This window comes from Durio zibethinus, chromosome 22 (genome assembly GCF_047325235.1).
Source record: "Durio zibethinus cultivar Kanyao isolate XHJ-2024 chromosome 22, ASM4732523v1, whole genome shotgun sequence".
NCBI classification, from domain to species: domain Eukaryota; kingdom Viridiplantae; phylum Streptophyta; class Magnoliopsida; order Malvales; family Malvaceae; genus Durio; species Durio zibethinus.
Genome location: NC_143183.1, coordinates 15,944,278 through 15,965,624, shown reverse-complemented (window position 1 = coordinate 15,965,624; position 21,347 = coordinate 15,944,278). Strand labels below are relative to the sequence as shown.

The window sequence follows — 21,347 nt, the reverse complement described above, 5'->3', positions numbered from 1 at the left end:
TAAAGCCCACACACAGTAAGATTTAAATTTAAGATTGCAAGATTTCATAGTCTTTTTCGTGCTACTAGTGACACTTTGATTTCTTTTCATATTCTTTGATCATTTGAACAAGTAAATGTTCTTCACATTTCCTTTATTTTTTTAAATATTTAGTTTTGTAATATAATTTTTTTTACAGCTTTACATAGATCCTTTTTTTTTTGTAATATTGTATTTTTTTCAAATATTTTTAGATAAAACAAACAAAGAACAATGTGATTATTGATTCAAGCCTAAGCATCCAGAAAAACTTTAATGTGTCTATTTTCTGCTATACTTATTTTACTTCACAACATAATGAAAAGATAAACATTATATATATATATATATATATATATATATATTATATAATCATCCATACATTAAAGTCATCCATACATGTATATATATATATATTTTATACATATATATATATATGTATACACATATATATAATCTTCCATACGTTAAAATCATAAAGTTATGGTTTACCCACAATTTTATTCTATTTTTATTATGAGAAATTCTTTCAAAATATGCCAAACCCTATTCAAAGAGGCTAGCAACAAGCATCTATCCTATCCTTAGCCCCGTGGCTTTTACCTTGGGCCCTTCTCCTCTACCTTGGGCCCCCTCTTCTCTACTCTACCTTGCTTCACCCCTATGCTAGCCACCAATGGTGGCCGTAAATACCTTGATACCCTCATCATCGTTAGAGTTATCAATAACAATTCTCGTCTTTGGTGCCATATATCTCTTAGAAAACCAACAAAAGATCGTAAAAAATCTAATGAAAATTGCTTACCTATAGAAAGTTTGCAGGAACACAGAAAGACAATTAACAAAGCATAAAGACACTTGAACACAAAATTTCTTTATTGTAAGCAAATCGCAGAAGTGAGTATGAAACTATTTATAACAAACTAAACGACATGAGTGAAATAGTACCAATTAGGACCGTTTCAACATTAAATAGCATCAGTAAAATGATAACAATTTAAACCGTTTCAACCGATTACAAAATGACCCAAACTAATCCCCTTCAAACCCAACCTTTCGGTTTCCCAGTTTTTCAAAAAAGATACATTCATTCCCTCTCAAAGAACCAGTTCGATTTAAAATTTAAACACATTACACCTAATCACTCTCAAACCCCATTGCACTATCCTCAATAGCCGCACTATTTAGAAACATGGGCGCATACCTCACACCGCCCCATCAAGTGTGCTACACCAACGTACGCACAGCCTAGTGAACTAGTATTTCACATAAAAATTTTCCTAAATCCTTCCCTGCTATTCCCTATACCTCAACTAACCACGCAACTCTCAAAAGAAGCACTCTTCGCCTTCCAAAGATGCATCATCAACGTAACTCGCCAACAAAGCACTCCTCGCCTTGCAAGGACATGTCATTAAGGTAGCTTGCCAATCCAACATTGCCTTCCTGTGAAATGCATTTTCCTAGACTTTAGTCGACTGTTTTAGGAAGGTCACTTTATACCCCCTTTCTCAAACTTGGGGGCGCAATTGTTAAACCTATTTACCTGATCAACAAAGTCAACTCTCTTGGTCACTTAGCCAACACACATCAAGCTGTTACGTCACCGACAGTATGGGTTAACATCCATAACCCTCACCTTAGAATTGACTCGCCCGTTGCCGAGAAAGGGCTCACCCGACACCACTACTAATGTCCAAGGCATCACTTTAAAATAAATCACTTTACCTTTAATTTATTTGAAATCATTAAATGTAATTCACATTTATGTGAAATTATTAAATGTAGTTTGCAATTATCTACATAGATCCTTTTTAAATTTCACATAAACTTATCATCAATTATCAATTATCTCAATCAAATCATCGCCTTTCATCTCATATATAAAATAAAAAAGAAGTTCATACAAATAAGATTTAAGCATTCCTTTCCATTTTAGTTTCCTCAATACTTCTTACTTTTTTGCTCACCAAGCCTTAAATAATTTCACTAACTTGAGCATAAAAGCACATCCTAAAAAACCAATTCAGATGTCGATTGATTGTGTTTTCTGGCTACAGATCTAGGTTCCCTCGCTTTCAACCTCCATAAGTTTCCGTCTAGCTAAACACTAAAAACACCATCAACAACCCCGTTGAAAAAAAATCTAACCAAATTCAAAATGTAAAATTAAGGATTTTTATATTTTATTAGAGATCTTGAGATTTTATTTGAAAAAGAAAAGTAATAATTGTTATCAAAAGATATGATTCTCTTTCCCTAATATAAATGTAAGAGTTGTCTTAAGAAAATTTTCAACTCAAAATTAAGTGGTAGTTTGATTTTTTTCATAAAATTATAATTATAAGTAACAATTATAATAAAGTATTACATCAAATTAGTAATGAATGAGTAATTAAACAAATAAACTATAACATAATTAAATCAATCCAACATATAGTTGAATTAAGTCTACACACAATGAAATTTAAACTTAAGATCGCAAGATTTTAGAGTCTTTTCTTTGCTACTAGTGAATGCTTTGATATCTTTCCATATTCTTTGATCATTTGAAAACTATGTGGAACTAAATTTAACCATTTCCCCTTTTTCATTTGCCACACTATATATGTCCATGCTACCTAACTTAGTTGTTACATTAATGCAATGAATTACTAGTTATAGTAAATTGCATTCAGTTGCTTCAGTTTTATATCAGTAACAAGTTCTTGGCTTCATTCCATGCTCCTGATCAAAATTTTTCATCATTTCACCTAGTCTTTCAGAAAATATTAACGTTCAAATTAAGTAAAATGGCTGCATCAGTTGCTATGCAATTGCTCCTGGCAAGTCCTCTGACTACTAGCCTTACTAACAGAAATAGGGTAATCCAGTTTTTTCCCGTAAGACATGTGCCTCGTTTGAAAAGGAACGCCAATGTATGCATCTGCTGCTCTGCAGAGGTAAATTCATTATTAGTATAAAGTCCCTAGTTTTAACGTTGAACATGGTTTTCAGATCTACGAAAATCCTCTTTTTTGGCACTTTCAGGAATATGTGGAGGAGTATTTAGCGAGTAGAAAATCTTTTGATGTGCTATCTAGGGGAGAAGTAGCGGAGAGGATCAACGGGAGGTTGGCGATGATTGGCTTTGTTGCAGCCATGGCAGTCGAGTTATCCAAGGGCCAGGATCTGTTCACTCAGATATCTGATGGTGGGATTCCATGGTTACTGGGAACCAGCATTGTGATAGCAGTAGCATCTTCGATCCCATTGTTAAAAGGGGTGACAGTTGAGTAGAGTTCTGTGGGGATTTTAACCTCAGATGCTGAGCTGTGGAATGGGAGATTTGCCATGTCGGGTTTTCTTGCTTTGGCATTCGCTGAATATCTCAAGGGCGGAACCCTTTTCTAATGACATTATAACAATTTGAACCCCAAATAATTCACCTACCTCTTTTAAGACTTAAGATGTTTATGCCAAGACAATTCTCTTAGGACCTAAGATGATTATGTCGAGTAGAGCTCTAGCACTTACAAATTCTCTTTTCCCCAATTTCATTTATGCTTTGATCTCTTGTGTGAAAAAAAAATTATAACAATTTGGGTTTTCATTCTCTTTTCTTTTTTTTGTCTTCAGGTATGTTATGTCAAAAATATAAGAAATTTATCCAAGGAAATCATGCATTTCCATAAAATATTGGAAGTGAGATAAAAATTCGAATACTCTTAAAATTGATCACCTGTTGAGAAGATATCCACCCTACTTAAAAATGGAAATTGTCAATATTCTTCAACATAGATAACTATGAATGTGTGTGTGTGTGTGTGTATATATATATATATATATATATTGTATTTCCGGACAATCTTGTAATGTAAAAATCCTTCATTCACAAACTTAATCAGCGAGCGTTACCTACTGCACTAGTATAAAATCCTTCATTCTCAAACTTAATCAGCGAGCGTTACCATCAAGCACTACTGCACTAGTCGAAGTCAAGGGGAAAACAATAGTGAATATTTCCCTTTTCTTGGATTAAACTGAGCTGTGTGTGACCTTCAACTGCCCAATATTTTGATTTGAATTGGAAATTAGAACAACTGGAAATTAACCAACTAAAGGATGCAGAAAAGACAGAGTGACAACATCACATGCAACGTTGCATGTTTATTTTTACAGGAACTGGAACATTTTTCTTTGAATTGGCTTGTCAAGTTGTTATTATGATCTTCTAATGTTACCATCATAGCTTAACATGGTAGATCTTTAGTTTAACTTTGCAACCAAAAAAAAAACCCGAAGTTAACAAGTTTGTTGTGTCTAGTCCCTGAACACGATCCATGTCTTAAAATCAAGGCCCAACAACTACTATTCCGTCCCAGCGTCTTGGGAGGGACGACTGACGAGCATGCATGTCCAGGCTAAGAAGTAAGAGCCTAGAATCTTCCATCGAGAATCCAGAAAACGCCACGCCCCATGCTGAAAGATAACCAGAGTGTCCTAGCTGTAATTGAAACAACAACATGAATGCTGATGGCCTCAGATTCAGTGGTCTCATTTTCTGGTCGTAAAAGAGCACACGCCACCAAACTCAATCATGTATGGTCAACAAGTCCACGTGACTCATTGACTTTCAAGAATTGGATACAAAATGACGTGGACCTAAATATATCCACTACCCTTTTCTCCCTTGCCTATGCTGTACAAGTTAATGCTGCCTATCACTCAATGCTCATCAAACATTTTCCCAAGCTTTTGCGATTCTCTTGCTCAGGTCAGTAATTGTAAACGTGCAAGACAATGGCCGCATCAAGTGCCATGCAATCCCTCCTGTTGGCAAGTCCTGTGACTTGCGTTGCTAATAGGAGCAAGGTGATTCAATTTTCTCCTGTAAAATCTGTGCCTCGTTTGCAGAGGAATGCCAATCTTCAGGTCCGATGCTTGGCAGAGGTAAAGTTCTAAAGCTCAAGTTTTCTTAATTCTGGTTTTAAGATTTGAGTCATTGGATTAATAAACCAGTTTAAATGATTCACTTTTGCACTTGCAGGGAGATCAGCAGCAATTACCAGCAACGCATGTAACAAGTTCAACCCCAGAACCTAAACCGAAACCGTCTCCAGCAGCGCCAAAAGTGAGCACGAAATTCTCTGATGTATTAGCATTCAGTGGACCAGCACCGGCGAGGATCAACGGGAGACTGGCGATGGTTGGGTTTGTTGCAGCCCTGGTAGTGGAGCTATCCAAGGGCCAAGATGTGTTTACCCAAATATCAAACGGTGGTATCCAATTGTTCCTTGGAACCAGCATTGTGCTCTCACTTGCATCATTGATCCCATTTTTTAGAGGTGTGACAGCAGAGTCCAGATCTGAAGGGTTCATGACTTCGGATGCTGAGTTGTGGAATGGGAGATTGGCTATGTTGGGACTTGTTGCTTTGGCATTCACTGAATATGTTAAGGGCGGAACCCTTGTGTGACTCTGTTTTTCACTTTATTTATTTATTTTCTAATTTAGGTCATATAATGCTAAAATGAGGCGTAATTTATCACCTTAGGCATGTAATTTAGCACAATGGAAATATATATAATGAAGTTTCCATACTGGTAAAACTTGTGTATTTCGTAAACATTATGGTTTTATAATATTTGCTTTTCATGGGCAAGATTTTCAAGCTTTACCCGGAAAGAAATTATCGATGTATATAGCAAACTTCAATGATACTAATTTCCCAACAATTTTAAGATAAAAAAATCCGTCAATACTCGAAATCCTTCAATTTTATGATAAAAATCAGGTACGATGTATTACCATTAAAGTTGAATCAAAGGTTTAAAAAAGTTTAATACAATAATGTGAAACAAATGTATAAAGGAAACTCTACGATGTAATCCCATATTAGCTTTTTATACATGCCAAGTGAGTTCCTTCACATTAACTCTTCAAGAATACATTATAAATGTTTTCAAGCAGCTCAGCAAAGCGATGATGGTTCTTGAATGGCTGAAAGACTTCCTGCCTGTTCGTTTTACTGTTCACTTATAGCAATAAACATTTTTCGTTTCTTTTTTATTGTTTGTAGAGCCAAAAAATAATCATAGATTATTATAAAATTCATTAAAATAGGGGATCATGACAATGAAAATTCGATGGAAAATTACTGCATAATGCATAAAAATGTTTTGATAATGCTTTAACAGTCCTTATCTTTGTTTTCATTTTTATAGTTTTCTCCTCTTGGTCCATTTGTGATTAAATATAAATAGTTTAAGAATTATAAACCCTTGAAGAGTGAAGATATGCCACTGTAAGAGGTGACAATTGGACAGATAAAATATAGACATTTGAAGTTAGGTTCGAGCCATTGAATTTGCATCATTTTGAATTTAAAATTAAAATTAGATCAATTTAAATTTAGATTAATCATTTGAATGTGAATTAATTTAATTTTAAATTATTTTAAATTTGGTTTGAATCGATTTAAAATTTTAATTTTTATTAAATTAAATTTGGGTAAAATTTTCAAGTTTAAATCCTTTCGCAAGCTTCATATCATCAAAAAGTCAAATATATATTATTTTTCTTTTTCAAAAGGAGGTTTTAATTATTATCAGTAATAAAGCTTTATTTAGGTGTAAAATGAGAAGGAAAAAAGTTGCCTCTAAAATTAAATTCCACTTTTCATATTTTAAAATTTTAAAATTTTAAAATTTTAAAATATCTCATATTACTTCAAAATAAATACTATAGAGGGAGGGTAGTTTAGTCTTTGCATATGTAAATTTCTTATTGAAGTCTTCTTCTCGCCAAAAAAAAATCTTCTTGTCATTTGAGAACTACATTTTTGTTCGTTGGTAAGAGCCCACTTGAAACGAGAGAACATTTTTTTTTCTTTCTTTATTTCGTTTGATACATTTTTATTTATTTTAAATTAATATAAATGAATTTAAAAATATCAAGTAATTTTCATACCAATTAAACTAATAAAATGACTTTTCATTTAATTAATTGAGCTAATAAATTTTATCCCATGTTGGACGTGCGCCATACGTTTTGTTGACTTTCAGAGATTTATCAGTCTTATCCTTTCACTTTTTTTAATTCGATAATCTATCATCTAGGTGAAGGAGGATTTCACTTATAATTTATTTTATTATAATTATGTAATTATTTAATTATAATAAAAAATTATATAGAAATTTATTAATTATAAGTGTTGGTAGGAATATTAATAGATAGGATAAAAAATTAATAAAGTATTTCTTATTTTAATCTTTAAATTTTGTATTATATTTATTTTTGTATCTATATTTAATACATATTTTAAATTTATTATCATTTTCATTTTTATGAATATTTAATGAGTACAAATAATTTTTATATCAATAATTTTTTTAAGATAAAAATAATATTTTAATTTTTTACTTTTTATTTATATTTTTTATATTTATTTAATTTTTTATAAACATATATATTAATATATTTTTAAATAAATATATATATAAAGGATATAGTATGAATATTATATTACTCCTTTCCTTCTTTGTATCTAATAAAAAATTTAAAATTATATTCATTCTCAATTAAAAATTTAACATTTATCTTCATCTTTATTCAAATAAAAAGTTAAATTTCTCATCAAATATAAACAAAAACGACATCTTTAAATGTTGACTTCATATAATATTTTAATAAATTTACCTAATTTTAAATTTTAATTAATTTATTATAATACAATTATTATAAATAATATATCTTCGTGAAAATTTCAACTTCTTTTTTTCCATCCGGCATCTGATGTACACTGACTTTCAAACAAATCATTGTATTAAAACTTCTTTTCTTTTTTCTTTTTTTTTTGTGATTTTAGATTCCTTTATCATGACCAAGAAAAAAAAGTCTTGTTTTATAGGCTTTAAGAACTTGTAATTTGTTTTTTTTTTTTTAACAAATAAGGTAAAAGCATAGGAGAAATTGTGAAATTGAAAAAAAAAATTGTAAGTGATAAAAATCAATCAACTTTATAAAAATTCAACTCTTAAAAAAAATGGTGAATCATTTAGTTTAATTCAACTTCAATCCTTAATTTCTAAATTATTTCAATTGGATTTTTAAATTTTTTAAGTAGCTTCATTTTAATCATTTTGTCACATTTTTCATTAACAATTCAAAAAAAAAATGTTGACGGCAGATTCTACGTAAGCTAGAACATAGATAGTCGACAGAGTTAATAAAATTATTTGACAGAAAGAAAAATGAAATTATTTTTTTTAAAATTATGAATCTAAATAAAATAATTTAAAAGATAGAGACTACTTTAAATGATAGAAACTAAAGTTAACTCAAAATAAAATTTGAGAGCCTATTTCAAAAAAAAAAAAATTGTTGATTGATCTTTGAATGAATTAATATGATATTAAAATTTGTTTATTTGGAGCTTATAAATTTAAAGGAGTTGATAGGCGTTAGGGAATAAGAGGGAGAAAGGTTCGTGGATAATTAGTTAATTATAAAGAGAAAAAGACAAGCTTTTCCGCAAATGAAAGAGGAAAAAAATATTGATAGTTGAGAGTTGGGCTGTGTGGCTGGGAAAAAAAATAGTCTTTTGAGGCTGAGGTAATATGGATCGGCCCTTGCCTTGGTCCTCTTCTTGGCACAATTGGGGGGAACCTTCCATTAAACCTTGTTGGCCCGGTTCAAATTTAGAAAATGCTTCAATATGCTTGTATGATGGACACTCCTTAAAATTTTAGTAGAAAAAAACTGGTTTTAGTTTTGGCATCTTCACTAATGACTACTGATCTAGGTTGAGGAGGAAAATTGCTAATAATTTTTTTTTTTTATTTGAAGAAGAAGATTTGAACTTTTTTTTATTTATGAATGAGGTCCAAGTTCAAGAGAAAATTAACGAAAAAAAAATTTTGCAAGCGCTGAAAATCAAATCTTAATCTTTTTGAAATTTATCATTTAAGATATGTGAATGAATTATTTAAATTAATTCACGGGGTCTTAAACTAATTTTTTTGAATAAAGAATAAATGTACTAATTCATTTTTTACTAATTCATTTTTTCAAAGAAAAGGCAATAAACAAAGTGACTTATTTTAATAAGACAAGTTAATTTGAGCATGAGTTTTGGCCTAATGGTTAGGTGTTCCATCTCACAAATGAAAGAAGAGAAAACATTTCGTATGGTTTGGTTGTCTATCAAAAGTTTAGTAGGTTTTTATTGGTTTTAGACCAAAACTATCTTAAGAATGAAGTCAATTGCAAAGTGCAAAAAATATAGTTAAAAATTAACTTTGGGAATGTTTGGAATTTTTGAAGTTGTAGGTTTTCACCAAACTTGATGCTACTATAAAACATCTTAATGGAGGTTTTTCGAAGTGATATGTTGTTGACATTTTCGTGTTTAATGTTCGTTACACCATGAAAAGATATTGGATGACATACGAATTCCTACCCTTGAAAATAACACACCCAATTTAGGTTTTGATCCAACTCAACCTTCCATGCTCAAGTCAAACACATTTTTTTTTACACCAATTCTAAAAAGTCATTGTTTATTAGTGATCAAAATTAATAAGGTGTCGAGGAAGCATATCACCTATTTTAATTGAGTATATTATAATTTTAAATTAGAGGAGATCTATTAAAATTTTATATGGAATATACACTTATAAGTAATAAACCCCAATATAATTCTTCATTTTTTTTCTTTTGGGGGATTTGGGATATAGAGAGTGTTGAAGTACTTACCAACTTTGTTGGCTCCTCTCATTGGGTCTCACACACATGCCAACTGCTCATGCGGAGCATGTGCAATTCTATCTCTTGAGCAGACAATTGAGAAAGGTTTAATGTGAGCCAACTCAGTTCTTGTGGTGGCAACCTTATTCAAGTTTCTTGTTCGAGGAAGTTCATGATCTAGGCTCTCCCCTTGGCCCTTTTGCCCTTACTAAACAGGCAAAAGGCAAAAGGCAAAGGTGCCATGCACAAGCCCCTTCTTTAACAGCTGCACATGTTCCATAATTGCCTGACGGTGTTATAGCCTACTTTTGTTGGTTGCCTCAACTCAGTTTAATGGTGATTATCATTACAATTTACATCCTAAATTTTTTTTTAATTTAATCTTATATGTCACCTGCAAAATTTGAATGTAAGACAGACATATTTTCAATGCTGTTGGTTGATGATGAGAAGAAAAATACTTCATAAAAAATGCAATTTTTCATGAAAAAAAAATTAAAAATAACAAGAACACAATAGTGTAATATATAAATGACAAACATACGACTGAGCATATGTTAATGCAAACCAGATTCCAAGCTAGAAACTTTGTTTTACACCACCATGACAAATCGGCAATCTAGCTCTTTCCTGATATAATTATTATTTAAATGCCAAAAAAAAAGTTGTTTTTTATAAGAAAATATAGAGGTGCAAACGTTTAGATGACGGTTAACAGAGTCAGGGACAAAAATGTAACATGATTTCTAGGCGATGGTTTTTTTTTCTTTTTCAATTTTTTTAGCAAAACCTAATGTGAAGTTGCTTAATTACGAAGGAAAAAATATATTTTAATAAAACAAATCGTAATTTAAGAATAAAAAATTAATAAATGTGAGGATAAATTTAAATTTTAAATTTATTATATATTATTTTTAAAAATGATATCAGCGACGACATTTATTTTCATCTTCTTAATTTAATGATTAAAAAAATTAAAAAAAATACGTAAAATTTAAATCTTACCGCCCTTATCTCTTATCTCCTGAAAAAATGAACCACTGAATTTTGTTCTTATCAATTTAATGTTAGTAACGGTAATAAGTGATAATATTTAAGAAAAAAATTACAATTAATTCTTAGATTAATTGCAAAAAAAAATTCTTAAACTAATTTTTTGAACCCTATCCTTAACCATAACTATCCGTCATCCTGACTCGATTAGGAAAACAAATTTAAAATATTCCATTCCATGCACCCTGAAATTATTAAAAATCATTCTACAACTGAAAATATAACTTGAAAGATGTTATAATCAATGAGGGTTTTCCTAAGTTCCAACAGCTGACTACAATGACTAAAATACTGCTGAATTATAAGAAATTAAATAGATATTAAGGTATGAAAGGCACTACAAGAACACCAAGAATAGTAAACTCGTTATTGTTTTGAATATCCCAGAGAAGAAAACAAGCTAATTTTGCTACTGCACATTGGTTGAGTCTTGCTGATCTTCTATGAACAACACAATATTCTTCCAATGTAAATCTACCAGCATTAATTCCTTTTTGTCTATGTCAAGATTCAAGAAACAAACCTTAAAGTCTTTATACTTGGTTTTGGCATCACTGTGACCCCTTAGGCCGCCATCAATTATGAAGAAGACAGAAACGAAACGGTTAGATCATAGATGAGGCTTCTTCTCTCTACTTGGGACTAGAACCCAAGTAGGCCAGCTGCTCAACCAAAACATCGACATCTTCCTCATCTTCATCTTCAACACCTAAAGCTGATATTTCTTGCTCAATATCATCATTTAATAAATCATCCCAAAACCCCCCATCAAGATTTTTATCTTTACTTCCATAATGTTCTTCTCTTTCCTCTAAATGCTCAAGCTCTATGTTCATTTGGCTTCCAGTTAGTCCCTGCAAGTCCATGGCAAGTTTGTCTAGCTCTGAAACTTCAAACTCAGCAATATCATCATAGTCCGCAGCCTCAGGTTCAGTCTTGACAAATGTTCCTCCTCCCACACCCTGGCCTATTTCATTAGTTTCAACACTGCTGGACCTTTGATCAATCCGCCGCCTTCTCTTCTTGGTGATTGCTTCCTCGAGTTCTTTTCTCCTATCTTTCTGTTGGACTAGTTGCTGAACAAAGTTTGGATTCTGCACTGCTTTGGCCAAGAAGTTCATCATTTGTTGCTGTTTTATCTCAGTCTTCCTTAGTCTTTCTTCCATCACTTGCAGGCAAGTTCTAGTGTTCTGCTCTTGTTGCCTAAGTTTCACCAATTCCATCATTAAAACCTGCTTGTCATGCCTTAACCTATCAATCTCTCCATCAAGTCCAAACCTCCCAACTTCAACACAAGGATCTACAGCATACTGTGAAGCCTGAGGTTGATGGGTCTTTCTCCTCCTAATATTCTTGAGCAGATGCCTTTGCCCTCTAAGAAACCTTTCATTAGCAAACTCCCATCTATCTGGATCAACCTTTCTAAACCCCTACATGAATCAAATCTTTATTCTTCATGATCAAATTCAAAATGGGAGACAAACGAAAAGGGGGGGACAAAAGAGGCTATAATATTGAATAACATCATTAACAGTCGTGTGATTTATTAGTAAAATGCTAATCAAATCAAATTTTAGCAGCCTTAAATATAAAAAAATCAATAACATTGAATCAATAGTAGGAATTAAGTGTTTCTCAACCTTCAATATCTAAGAAGATTAAACTGACACATCTAACTCCCATAAAATGTAATAATTCTGAAGTGACAGCACTGCCAGAGCAGACTCCAAAGCAACATAACAATAGTGAATGAAATGTATGTTTTATATGTATTCTGAGTTCTGCACTTCCATTTCCTAGTAAACAAACAAAAATGTCCATAATAAGTAATTAAGCTCATTAAACAAAAAGGGCAAAAGGGACCAGTTAAATCTCTTTTACAAAGAGAAAAACCAGAAAAAAATATACATAAAATAAACAATCTAGCTCTTTCATGAATAAGAATGAACATGGATTAAATCACATCTACAGAAACTTACACAGTTTCGAATACCATTCAAAGCAAATTTTACTACTTTTATCGAGAAAGTTTTTCATCTTTTTAATGCAGTAAATTGGATAAAAAGTTAACACAATTCCTAGAGCTCATAAAATCACTGTCTACTTCAAAAAAGAAAAACTAGTAGTATTACTTACATAGGTATTGAGCTGCCTGATAAAGCTTGAGAAATTGTTGTGCTTGAAGAATCTAGGCAAAAGACTCATGGAAAATGCCTGGGGATCCCATACAATGAAACTATTGTTGCCTCTACTCCAAGAGATGATGTGATTGGTGCTTGAATCATCAATAATATCATATGTTTTTGTGAGGAAAGGAGGAGGACCTGCATCATGGAGTCCTTCCATTGGTTGAGGGTTACCCATAAAAGGCATACCAGGATATGATGAGCTTGCTCCTGGAAACTCTTGTTTAACTCTTCCACAAGGATTCATGTTTCCTTATTCACCAGGAAACAAAAAAAGTGAAAACTTGATCTGGGTTAGCTTCCTTTTCGTTGTATATCAATGTAAATGTAAAAAAATATAAACGCAGTTGAGTAAGCTATTGAACTTCTGTTGGGCTATTGAGTGATAGAAAGAGCTTTCAAAAATGGAGCTTGAAATGCATGTAAATAATAATTTTTAAAAAAAGAAGCAAGGAAGTGAGATTGAATTCAGGTTATGATAGGAGCCAAAAGTTCACTGGTTAGAGAGACCAAGAAGCAGAAAACAAATGGAAGAATTGAACCACAAGAGACAGATGTGAACATAGGTGTAATTAGATTATATAAATAGTCAATAAAAAAAATGTTACGCGTTACTTTACATTTTTTACTCATTTCTTTTTCTTTTGGTCGGTTGGGACACTAATGATGCAAAAAGAAACCAGAATGGAGTGGTATTGACTATACTGAGATATTTTGCTCTCTACCCTACAGGTTACTTCTTTAGGAAAGTCATTTGGCTAGCTTTTTTGTAGTTTTGTTCTATTACTGTATTTCGTCACAGGGACAAAGATTTTTGAAGGGTAAGAGTGTATAATTATGCAAAAAGTTAACATTTAATTTTTTTTTTAATTTTTCTTGATTTACCAGCAAAAATGGATATGAATTCTGTAATTTTAGACAGAGAACATTCTAAAGAAACTGAGGGATTTTCCTGTTTAGTTCCCTTTCTATGGCATTAAAATTGTGGTTCAGAAAGTTATGCTACTTCAATCGCTACAAGTTGCGTTGTAGATATATTTGATAATTTTAAATATAATATGATAATATTAAAAATATAAAAATAATTTAATTTAAAATTTTAATAAAATTTTATAAAAATATAATAAAAATTAAAAAATTATATTTTATATTTAAAATATAAATGTAAATTATAATATAATAATTTTTATATTTTATACATATTTAACACTAAATAAACAAAATACAAAAACATAAATTATCAGCATTTAATTGTAGTTTCTGAATAGATTTTAGATAATTGATAATTTTCAAAACCTATATTTTTAAGAAAAGGATTTTAGCATTTCTTTTCTGCTCTTTTGGGGGGGGTTTTTTGGGTCCCTAAAATAGAAATCAAGTAACTTTTCTCTGCTTTTTGCTGTTATTTTGGGACCTCGAAAAAACAGGATGACCTCGTCATGTACAACTTTTCGTTAAGGTACAGTGACAGAATCTAGGAGATGTGAAGAATTGCACCCCAAAATTCATCTCTGGTTGGAGAGTTAGGGAAAAGGGTTTGGGGTTCCCAAAAATATCTAGCTATTTCTCTTTTTTTTATTGGAAAATATCTAAGTATGTAAGCATTATTATCTGCACAAATCATAGGGGAATTCAACTTTGGTCCATTATTAAATTCTAGCCTTATGTCAAGGACTTAGGACACCTTCTTTATTGGACCCTACAATCTTTTTGATATTTTCATTCACTAGATATTGTTGATGGTGATATGTTGTTGGCCAACCCCTGTTTTTATGGCTAAATTAGATTAGGTCTTTAATATTGAATTTGATTCGGAGAATTTTTCTTTGGTGTCGGTACTTTCTATTTGGGTAATGTGGCACAATGTCATTGGTTTGCACTTTTTGTGTTCCTATCAGGTGCCGAAAAGTGTAGAGGTTGGACTGGGATGGTTAAGTCCAAAGACAATCACATGTCATGTTTCTTTCTTTTATTTCCCATGTTTTCATCTCAATCCAATTGCTTAAAGTGTTATATTTTCCTTACCTACTTTTAAGTTCTAACCTTGTCCGTTAGGATTTGTCATGCGGGGTGATGAAAAGAATAAAATTTTAGATGTATCACGTTGGTTATTGAAATGTGCTTTTAAATTTATTTGAAGGAAAGATTATAATCAAACAAAACATGAAAACATCCCGGCTTGCGTTATCAAATTTTAATTAATAAATAATGTAAAATTTATGTTAACAATAGAAATACTTAAAATTCAAAATTTTCAATTTCAATATATAAATTAAAATTTTTGTTTAAAATATATATAAATTTAATAGAAATAAAAAAATATCTTATATTTATTTTATCGATATAAATTATAATAAATAATTTTTATATTATATATTTATTTAATAAAAAAAATAAATATACTACAAATATATAAATTATCATACACTATTAAAACTCAATAGTGAAACTCAAGGGTAATAAACAAAATATTTTTATCATTAATATTTATGTTGTATTGGTCAAATACTTGACCCAAATTCCCTAAAAAAGGAAAGGCCAAAAATGGAATCCAAAATTTTGGACACGTGGCCTAGCGTCAGAAAAAAGCTGATGAGATGACAGATTAACTTCACTTCATTCGACACCAGTAAGGCAATAGGTGGCAAACTTCCAAGTAGCCACGATATCAAAGGCAAAAACACTTGATTAGAGATGGGTCTTAGGCAATATAATAATACTACAAGCAATGGTTTTTTTTTTTTTTTTTTTTGTAATTTATTGGAAGATCAGTGTAGAAGTTATCCGAATATACTCAACACAGGCAAATTTAAGAAGAATTTGAAAAGCAAGTGGAGGAAGTTTTCAATTTTATTTTATTTTTTGTGTGTGGCTATTTTGTTAGCTTATAAGATTGAATTATTGCAATCAACATATTCAAAACATTGTTAATAATATAAAATCTTGTATCTCTCCATTATTGAGGCCATAAGATTCCACACTCTAAATTGGGAACCCTCTCAAATGAACAGAAGCCAATGGTATTAAATATTAAACAGATAAAATGGTTACATCATTAATTAAGATTAAAAAATCAAAAACCAAGTTGAAGTTACAACATTCAATTAGGTTCAAATTATTTTTTATTGAATTCTTTCGCTTTCAATTTGATTTTCAACTCACGAGTTGAAGAATTAAAATTAACCAAATAGAATCAAATTATATTTTTAATAATTTTTAATTACTTTTTATTTTTATAATATAGAAATAAATACTTTATTTTTAAATTTGTGCAAAAAATTATATATATATATAGTGCTTAAATGTTTAATTTGATTATCAACCATTGGACTTAGACTCAAGTTGATTCAGTTTGATTTTGAACAAATCAAAACACTACACATTAACCATAATTTTTGTTCAAAATCATCCCAATCAAACTGTTGTTATCCTAAGATTAATGCCATGCAAATCAAGATATCATTGTCCTTTGAATATACTCCATAAGTTCATTCCCCTCCATAATTTTTTTTTTATCCATTATTTTTCAATACAACTTTAATTAATATCTCAAGGATCACTTTCAAAATTCATGGATGAAACTTAGAGATATGAAAGGTATGGACGAATATATTTAACAATAATGAGAAAAACTAATGAACAAAAGCCCAACCCATAATTTACATGTGTTTTCAACTACCAAAGAGAACGACCGGTGAGACACCATATCCAATCAAACTAGACAAAGATTCATAATGCAAAATTTCTTTTGATGAATAACTCCAATGATAAATTGGTTGTTGAGTTCCCGACTCGGTACATGATATAACGTTCCTATGCAAAATCGTGCATTCAAGATTCATAATGCAAATCACAAGTGGTTTCATACACAGAACCCACACGTTAAACAAGAATGAGCAATGATAAACCAATTTTAGACCAAAGCATGCTAAGAGAGAAGTTGACAAAGAATTACTCCCAACAACAACATTTTGATGCAGAAACCCAACCAACAATGTAAATGTAAACATGATCATTAGGAACCTATCTGGTGGACAGCAAATAAAATGTAGAAATACTTGGCAGGTTTGCCAGTTGTCAGTATGGACTAGCAATATAGCAAGCTACAATCATAACAAGCCATACGTTTAAGCAAAATGACCAACACATACCACAAATTACAAGCAGAAACGCCTAGACTTATTTATTACAGCCAATCCAGGGTTTAAGACCCAATAAAGAGACAAATGCCAATTTCATGCAGCAGCATCAACAGCTTGACCACTACCTTCCTTATGCAAAAAGTTTTCAACATACTCCTTCCTGCAACAGAAATAAAATGTTTACGATTAAGCCCCTCAAATGCTTTTTACGAGCAACATGAAGACAGTATAGATTTCACCATGTTGGAAGGAAGAAAAATACCTTGCAGGAAGATGATCATGAGGACGGTTGTATGGAGTCCAGATTGGATCGCCAACAAAGAGCCGCATTGCCTACATGGATAAATTTGTGAGGAAATCTCTACGTTCAGAATTGATGCTAAGAGAAATACCAACAAATATATTTAAAAATTTCTTAAGATCACAAGCACTTCTAGAGAAACTATAATAAGGCTCTATAGACGGCATTAACCCACATGAATAAACAGTAGAAGCATAATGGAAGACAAAAAGGAAAGAACTTGGGCAGTTGACGACGATGAAAGCAATCATCCTTTCAAAAATAAAAACCAACCTTTCACATACATCAATCAAATTAATAAGGATACCCATATTGATAATCAGATTATAGAGGCAAAGAAAAAAAAGTCACTTGCACAGTTCACGAGGTGGAAGTGGTTGGATAAGCAGAGTAATCCTTTTCAAACATTACCAAACTTTCACAATCATTTATTAAATGATAGTCAAAATAAATGAATGAAGTGAACCTTCTACAACAATGTGTTCAATGAAAGTCCACTTTCTGGGAGAATAGACAGGGGAAGTGGGTTGCTTAGTACCTTAATATAGTTGTTTGTATCCAGAGTAAAGCAATGATAAATCCCAGCAGGTAAAACTATCAAGCCTCCTTTCTTTACCCACACGCGTATCCATTGATCATTGTGATCCCTGACATCAAAATAACCTTCACCAAAAAAAAAATGTCAGATAGACAGAAATTGGTGAGAAAAATGATTATCGCTAAAAAAAACAGCCAGTACAGGATCTTACCACTTCCTGCCACACAGTAACGAATTTCCTCATCAGTATGAAGATGTTCTTCAAAAAAATTTTTGATCTTTTCTTCATAATTTGGCAGCTTCTCTGGACAAACCTCACAGAAGTCCTGAAGAAAAAGAGTATCTTGTCAATGCAAGCATAATACAATCCGATTACAGGCTATTAGGAGGAACTAGGAAGAATAGAAAACTCAGAAGCTTAAAAAAGAACTGATTAAGTGACACACAGAAAGAAATAGAAGAAAAACTATAAGTCTTCTTTTTGAATCAACTAACTATCCAAATATTGAATGATCCAATGTTATCAATACAAATGAAACAACAGGAAAATGAAAATTCTTTCATGGCTAGTAAACCCTACTTATGAGATTAAAACAACTACTCCTTGGATTAGGCTTAAGGCCAAGAATGATTCATTTGTTTGCATTGGAATCAAAGGGAAAAGAAAACAAAATAAGGTACACACCATGTAGGAGTAACCACGATCTTCACGAATTTTCTTCAATTCCTCATCAGTTTCATAGTTGTCAGCATCCAATCGCCAACTGAGTACTCCAAGTTCTGCGAGGTAAACATGACAACCTAAAATGAGTAAACTATCGAAAATCTTTTGATGAATTGCTTCTTATCTAAGATGCTTACCAGCAAGTTGATCCAAGGACAGAAATTCCTTAGGCTCACGGTGATGGGGAAGCCTCTGATCTTCATTACTATCGTCCATGTACCATGCTTGAATCACTTCCTCCCTCTACATAACTCAAAATTCAGAAATACTGCGGAAAACCTCTTCTTTTTTTTTTTTTTCAATTATTCTTGGAACATATACAGAACGTTCAACCAAGGAAAATCCAACATTCAACATTAACTATTTTATGAACCCTTCCCTAGAACTTACGCCTCACAACACCATGTCATAAACAAGGATGGGAAGACAGCAGAATGAATTGAATCAGAAAAGTTTAGCAGGTTCAATGTCACATTTAGTCTTAAAACAATGCATTCTAAGTAATCATTAGGAGTCTCATAACAAACCTATCAATCAAACCCTCAATATGAGGACTTAATTATCCTCAAGTCATTCTTTAAAAATGACCACATAAAATTGGATTTTTGACTTCTAATATATCAAGTAAAAGATTCAAGCAATATATCAACAAGGATCTATGTTGACAAGACATGAAGATTGAAAAAGAGAAAAAAACAACTGGCCAAAAAATGAAAAAGAAAAGGAGCAAAAAACTACATAGAGATATCCAATAAAGCTTCACTTTACAAAGTCATGTCAATAACTGAAATAAAGGTAATAGCTTTATCAATTCTATGCCTATAATTTAAAATAAAAAAAAATCCCTTTTTCTATTCACTGGCTTTAAGAAAGACCCACCTCAAATTCAGCAGCTTCTGAACAAAGAAACACTAAAATCCAAATGCCAAACAGTTAACATAACACTACCTCCAAAAACAGGGAGATATGAAAACTGATTATAGCAAAATTTTCGCGGGAAAATTCATGATGTTATATACAAATTTTCCAATGAAACAAACAGATTACCTTGTCTGAAGCACCCATATTTCACAGCTTTTTTTTTTCGGTCAAATTCCTTTTTTCCAGAAGCGCTTAGAGGCATCCCTACGAGATGGAGAATTTGCGGACGAGTTTAAAAAGTCACTCGATAGAATATGGAAAGACAGATATACCCTTAATATTTATTTGGGCGTGTGGGTTGAGAATGATTTAAAACATCCAGATTAATTGAATCCTTTCGAAACGTTAAAGGGGCTTTATTGTCATTTTATATGTGAAGGCTGACTGGTCTGCTTTCTGTTTTGGTTTTGAATACATGGCTTTGGCTTACATCAGCGCTCAGATCATCCCTTAGCCAGTTTTCCTTTTTGTTTACTAAGTTTTTTCTTTTTAATTTAAAATTTTAATAAATTAATATAATAAATAATAAGATAATTGACAATATTTTTATTTCATTCGAAAATTTTAAAAATTTTATTAATACTGTGTACAATAATAATTGAAATTTTTCTTTTTCTTTTTCTTTTTAATTAGACCGGATACAATTTGATGATTTAATAAAAACTTATAAATATATTAATAATAAAATTTTTTTAATTCTACAAGCCGAATTAACAAAATAATTTCTTAGTTTATGTTAAAAAATAAAATAATAATAATCTAAAAAAAAAATTAAACTTAATATCACCTTATTAACTCTATTTATAAAATTAAAAAAAAATTCACTGATTATATATTAAATAATTTCTCATTTAATAAATCTACAAACAATAATTCTGAATTCTATCATGCTATATAATATTATAATTGTTCTTTATTATCATTGTAAAAGTATATACCTATAGTAAAAATTATGTTCAAGGCCATTTATTTTCTGGTTCATAAAATTCAAGAGCAGGAGAATTCAAACTTTAAATCTTTTTTTTTTTTTAAATCAAACTTAAATCTTATATTTTTCTTAAAGAAAGATAGCAATTGTTAATATGAAGAGTAAAACTATTCGTATATGATGGATTTCGACTTCTTTCAGTTTGATAGATTTTTTTTTTTTTAAATCAAAGCATGATCGGTGGTGGGACAAGTTTTTTTTTTTTTTTTTTTTTTTAAATTGAGATTGAATAGGAGGTAGATTTTAAGGTTACTCATATAGAGATATATATATATTATGAATTAAAATTTGATACATTGTTAATGTAAAATTTTAATTATACAATTAAGATTAATTAGATGACACATATCTCATTCTTTTTTAATTAGTTTTTTTTTTTTAAATATATGGGTCACCTATTTAGTCCTATTTGTATAATTCAAATTTTATAATAACAGTGTATCAAATACTAATTTTTTTATTATTTATTTAATTATATAGATTATATTAATAAAATTATTATTTAATTCATTAATTTAATAAAAATATTATATTTATATATAATTAAAATATAATTTATATTAAAAATAAATATTTTTATTAATATTATTTTAAATTAAAATTATTAAATTGATTCAGATAACATACTAATTATACAAATATTAAATTAAAATCAGATATTAAAAATATAGATTAAATTGAAATTAAATATAAAAAAAATAATCTAATATCAAGTCGGATGAATAAAATCTTTTAGGACCTTTGCCA

The 21,347-nt window shown here is 30.6% G+C and overlaps 4 protein-coding genes across 4 annotated transcripts; 2 read left to right on the top strand and 2 right to left on the bottom strand.

Annotated features, from left to right (window-relative positions):
* The first annotated feature begins 2,767 nt into the window (after positions 1-2,767).
* Positions 2,768-3,639, top strand: LOC111307109 (early light-induced protein 1, chloroplastic-like). Its single transcript, XM_022905143.2, has 2 exons — positions 2,768-2,960; positions 3,049-3,639. Exons 1-2 carry the CDS (start codon positions 2,811-2,813, stop codon positions 3,295-3,297), a joined length of 399 nt encoding a protein of 132 aa, XP_022760878.2. The 5' UTR covers positions 2,768-2,810; the 3' UTR covers positions 3,298-3,639.
* Positions 3,640-4,689: 1,050 nt separating this feature from the next.
* LOC111307354 (early light-induced protein 1, chloroplastic-like) lies at positions 4,690-5,670 on the top strand. Its single transcript, XM_022905362.2, has 2 exons — positions 4,690-4,950; positions 5,048-5,670. The coding sequence occupies exons 1-2, from the start codon at positions 4,801-4,803 to the stop codon at positions 5,474-5,476; spliced, it is 579 nt and encodes a 192-aa protein (XP_022761097.2). The 5' UTR covers positions 4,690-4,800; the 3' UTR covers positions 5,477-5,670.
* A 5,321-nt stretch (positions 5,671-10,991) lies between these two features.
* LOC111307353 (heat stress transcription factor A-6b-like) lies at positions 10,992-13,538 on the bottom strand. The gene is made up of 2 exons (XM_022905361.2): positions 12,937-13,538; positions 10,992-12,230 (listed from the first exon to the last, which is right to left on the bottom strand). The coding sequence occupies exons 1-2, from the start codon at positions 13,231-13,233 to the stop codon at positions 11,433-11,435; spliced, it is 1,095 nt and encodes a 364-aa protein (XP_022761096.2). The 5' UTR covers positions 13,234-13,538; the 3' UTR covers positions 10,992-11,432.
* A 3,445-nt stretch (positions 13,539-16,983) lies between these two features.
* Positions 16,984-19,820, bottom strand: LOC111306660 (acireductone dioxygenase 2-like). Its single transcript, XM_022904447.2, has 7 exons — positions 19,739-19,820; positions 18,829-18,934; positions 18,653-18,747; positions 18,179-18,293; positions 17,968-18,092; positions 17,391-17,461; positions 16,984-17,288 (listed from the first exon to the last, which is right to left on the bottom strand). Exons 1-7 carry the CDS (start codon positions 19,754-19,756, stop codon positions 17,222-17,224), a joined length of 597 nt encoding a protein of 198 aa, XP_022760182.2. The 5' UTR covers positions 19,757-19,820; the 3' UTR covers positions 16,984-17,221.
* Positions 19,821-21,347: the final 1,527 nt, after the last annotated feature.

Bases quoted from the DNA above. Each gene is read 5' to 3' on its own strand.
- LOC111307353 (XM_022905361.2), bottom strand. From the start codon at position 13,233: ATGAATCCTTGTGGAAGAGTTAAACAAGAGTTTCCAGGAGCAAGCTCA. The intron at 12,231-12,936 runs GTAAGTAATACT...TGATTCATGTAG, and splicing joins TCAGGCAGCTCAATACCTAT to GGGTTTAGAAAGGTTGATCC.
- LOC111306660 (XM_022904447.2), bottom strand. The intron at 17,462-17,967 runs GTACTAAGCAAC...TTATCCATGTAG, and splicing joins ATACAAACAACTATATTAAG to GCAATGCGGCTCTTTGTTGG. The intron at 17,289-17,390 runs GTATTTTTCTTC...TTTCTGTTGCAG, and splicing joins CATGATCATCTTCCTGCAAG to GAAGGAGTATGTTGAAAACT.
- LOC111307109 (XM_022905143.2), top strand. From the start codon at position 2,811: ATGGCTGCATCAGTTGCTATGCAATTGCTCCTGGCAAGTCCTCTGACT. The intron at 2,961-3,048 runs GTAAATTCATTA...TGGCACTTTCAG, and splicing joins GCATCTGCTGCTCTGCAGAG to GAATATGTGGAGGAGTATTT.
- LOC111307354 (XM_022905362.2), top strand. From the start codon at position 4,801: ATGGCCGCATCAAGTGCCATGCAATCCCTCCTGTTGGCAAGTCCTGTG. The intron at 4,951-5,047 runs GTAAAGTTCTAA...TTGCACTTGCAG, and splicing joins AGGTCCGATGCTTGGCAGAG to GGAGATCAGCAGCAATTACC.